Source organism: Otolemur garnettii, unplaced genomic scaffold (assembly GCF_000181295.1).
Source record: "Otolemur garnettii isolate 467f Iridium unplaced genomic scaffold, OtoGar3 scaffold00103, whole genome shotgun sequence".
Taxonomy (NCBI): Eukaryota; Metazoa; Chordata; class Mammalia; order Primates; family Galagidae; genus Otolemur; species Otolemur garnettii.
In genome coordinates this window covers 2,045,056-2,048,302 of record NW_003852498.1, presented here as the reverse complement: position 1 = coordinate 2,048,302, position 3,247 = coordinate 2,045,056, and the positions used below count along the sequence as shown (strand labels likewise).

At 41.3% G+C, this 3,247-nt stretch overlaps 1 protein-coding gene across 2 annotated transcripts in view; it reads right to left on the bottom strand.

Moving 5' to 3' along the window:
* The window catches only part of NFKB1 (nuclear factor kappa B subunit 1), a 122,417-nt gene that overhangs the window by 36,735 nt on the left and 82,435 nt on the right, over positions 1–3,247 (bottom strand). For both annotated transcript variants that reach the window (XM_003796325.3, XM_023517030.1), the window contains exons 8-9: positions 2,233–2,391; positions 170–274 (exon numbers count right to left, since the gene is read on the bottom strand). In XM_003796325.3, coding sequence (XP_003796373.2) covers positions 170–274; positions 2,233–2,391 — 264 coding nt within the window. The remainder of the gene's footprint in view (positions 1–169; positions 275–2,232; positions 2,392–3,247) is intronic.

Here is a 3,247-nt window from a genome sequence, read left to right as displayed (position 1 = left end):
AAAAAAAAAAAATAACACAGACCACTTAATATTTGGAAGAGGTAAGACGTAAGTGTTTTTAAGGTATTCTGTGGCAAAATAAGGACTATGCTGGTCTGCTGCCAAAAATGTGACTCACAGACACATTCAGAACTATATTGCACATCTCAAGGTCACAGCATATATTTACCTTTCTGAACTTTGTCACAGAGAAGATAGATTTCTTCCCCTCCAGTCACACATCCCGCTGTCCTGTCCATTCTTACAATTTTCAAGTTGGATGCATTGGGAGCTTCTGTTCACAGGGGAAAAACAACAGAGATCAAGGTTTAAACCTCAGCTCCATAAGCCAGTCCCTTATGAGGGACCCTGCCCTTCGCACACATTACCAAAGCGAAGAGATGCTTCCGCTCATATTGCAGGATGAAACAAATAAAACAAGATAGGAAGATACAGATAAAATAAGAATAGCTAGCAAAGTCCTCAGCGCACTTCTTGGGCATGAGTCATTCACTGTTAGCAAAACAAATGAGGCAGAAAGGGACAGGTATTTTGTTTCTCTCTCAACACAGGAAGGGAGGCTGACACACAGTACAGAAAGAGAAAGAGTTTTTCTTTTCTCATTTTTGACACAGAGTCTTGCTTTGTTGCCCTAGGTAGAGTGCTGTGGTGTCATATCTCACAGCAACCTCAAACTCTTGGGTTCAAGCGACCCTCTTGGCTCAGCCTCCCGAGTAACTGGGACTACAGGTGCCTGCCAGAATTCCTGGCTGTATTTTTTAGAGATGGGGTCTTGTCCTTGCTCAGGCTGGTCTCAAAACATCTGAACTCAAGGGATCCACCCCCTCAGCCTCCCAGAATGCTAGGATTACCGGTGTGAGCCACCACACTGTCCCTGAGAAAGATTTTCCGATGTCTCATGGTACCAAGCCAATGGATTTCTGGGATTTCAATTAAGGTTAAGACTTTAACTCCAAACCTATTTACAGGATACAGCTGTATCATTTATGGGAGTCCTACAAAATTTGAGGAAAGAATGATTTTCTATACTAGTCATTAATTTTTATTCTAAAGAGAAGAAATACGGAGATGTTGTATTTCTTTTTCCCAACTATAATTAGGATTCTGTGTGGGGAAGAAGCAAAAGTTTCATGTGGTAATAGTATAAAGTTTCCTTTTCTAAAAAACCTTTTTTTTTTTGCTCTAGCCAGCTGCATTTTAAGGTGACCTGTGGTATATGAGTATGTATCATTTTATAACATTTTCACTTCCCTTTAAATCTGTTTAAATTAGAGAAATAATTATTTTACTTATAGCATGGATTTTTCTACTTAAATCAAATAGTATAAATTTTCAAAAAGCCTAAGTACCAGTAAATGCTATAGATCACTGTAAAGATTGTAAAAACTTTTGGAAACTATGGATTGAAATAGAATTTTGAAGTCGTATGTTATCGATACCACTCATTCAATTAACCTAAAGTTCGTGTCTTGATAAAGCTGGTAACATAGAGGAATGAAAATAATAATAAATTATAAATAAATAAAAATAATAAAATAAATAATAATTGTCTTTTACTAACTTCTCTTCAGAGTCCCAAAGAAAAATATTGAGATACTTTTCCCTTCTGAGAGTACCAATAATGTATCTTAAAAGCAATGTGTTCAACAAGGAGATTTGATATTGCATGTAAATTATGACTAGAAAATATATGTCCCTGGAAAGAGGATTGATTACATTCATTGAGCTCCTCTAAAAATATCTCACTTAATTTAGATATCAGCCTCTTAAGCTAGGTTTTAGTATTCATATCTGGGTGGTGAGACACTGAGGCTCAAAGTGACTAAGTTACTTCCCCCGGACTCAGAGCTAGTAAGTAAATGGTAGGGCAGGGTTGGAAGTCTATTCTTTTTGAGACAGAGTCTCCTTCTGTTACCCTGGGTAGAGTGCCATGGCCTCATCATAGTTCACAGCAACTTCAAACTCTTGGGCTTAAGAGATCCCCCTGCCTCAGCCTCTCAAGTACCTGGGACTATAGTTACCCATCACAATGCCTGGCTAGTTTTTCTGTTGTTAGTAGGGATGAGTTCTCACTCTTGGTCAGGGTGGTCTTGAACTCCTGAGCTCAAGCAATCTACCCACCTAGGCCTCTCAGAGTGCTGGGATCACTGGTGTGAGCTCCTTCCCCTGCTCTAGGAAGTCTAGGCTTAATGGTGTATACTCAGCTGCCCCCGTTAGAAGTCAAGTACTCACTGCTATCATAGATGGCGTCAGATACCACGGGTTCCAGGCGCCTGGTGAAGCTGCCAGTGCTGTCTGGAAGGAAAGCTGTAAACATGAGCCGCACCACACTCAGGTCCATCTCCTTTGTTTGCAGAAGAGCCGCCTGGCGGATGAGCTCCTTTTCCCGATCTAAGGCCGTCCAGCACGTTCCGTTCATGCCCAGGGAAAGTGGAAAATGTGAACATTTAAAATAGCATACTTTCAGAAGTATAAAAACTTATAGCAAAAACCCTTCTCTTTTGAAAGTCTTCACATTACTAGTAAAATGTTAAAAAACAATCTCATTTATGTCAGAGAAGACCTGCATTTTCTCTGGATTATGGCAAAAACTGTCTTGCATGTATCCCACCTCCTCTCTCCTCTCCTGTCCTCCCCCCACCTCTCCCTTTTCTCCCCACAATAAGAATTAGAGGCACAAAGGATGTTTGGAATGGGATGTAATAAGCCTAATAAGCACCAGCTGTATTGAGAAATGTAAACATTAATTGTTCTGAAAGCTCGTAGGGCACAGGGACTGTGCTCATTTCACAGTGCCAAGTGTAGAGCCTGGCACATAGTAGGTGTTCAAAAAGTACTTTTAAAGGAACTATACTACTTAATAACATGGAGGGAATAAGCCAAGTGGTAAGCACTACAAGAGAGCCAGAGACGACGCCAAGTGGAATGTCAGAGAGAGAGTACGCAGCAGAAGAGGTGTTTGTGCTACATCTTGAAAGGGTTGTAGAATCTGAATGTACTCATGTAAGAGAGTGGATATGGGTGTTCAGGAAGAGGAGACAGCAAGAAGAGAAAGAATGTGCCCGGCAGGGAAGTGAGAAACCACGATGCTCCTGCAGAGGGGTTTAGTTTGACATGAAGGGGCTTAGTGGGAAATAGAGTTGGAGATGCGCCCTGGGCCAGGTCTGGGGAGATCTACAATGCCAGCTTACAGAATTTGGATTTTGGCTCGGCGCCTATAGCTCAACTGGCTAAGGCGCCAGCCACG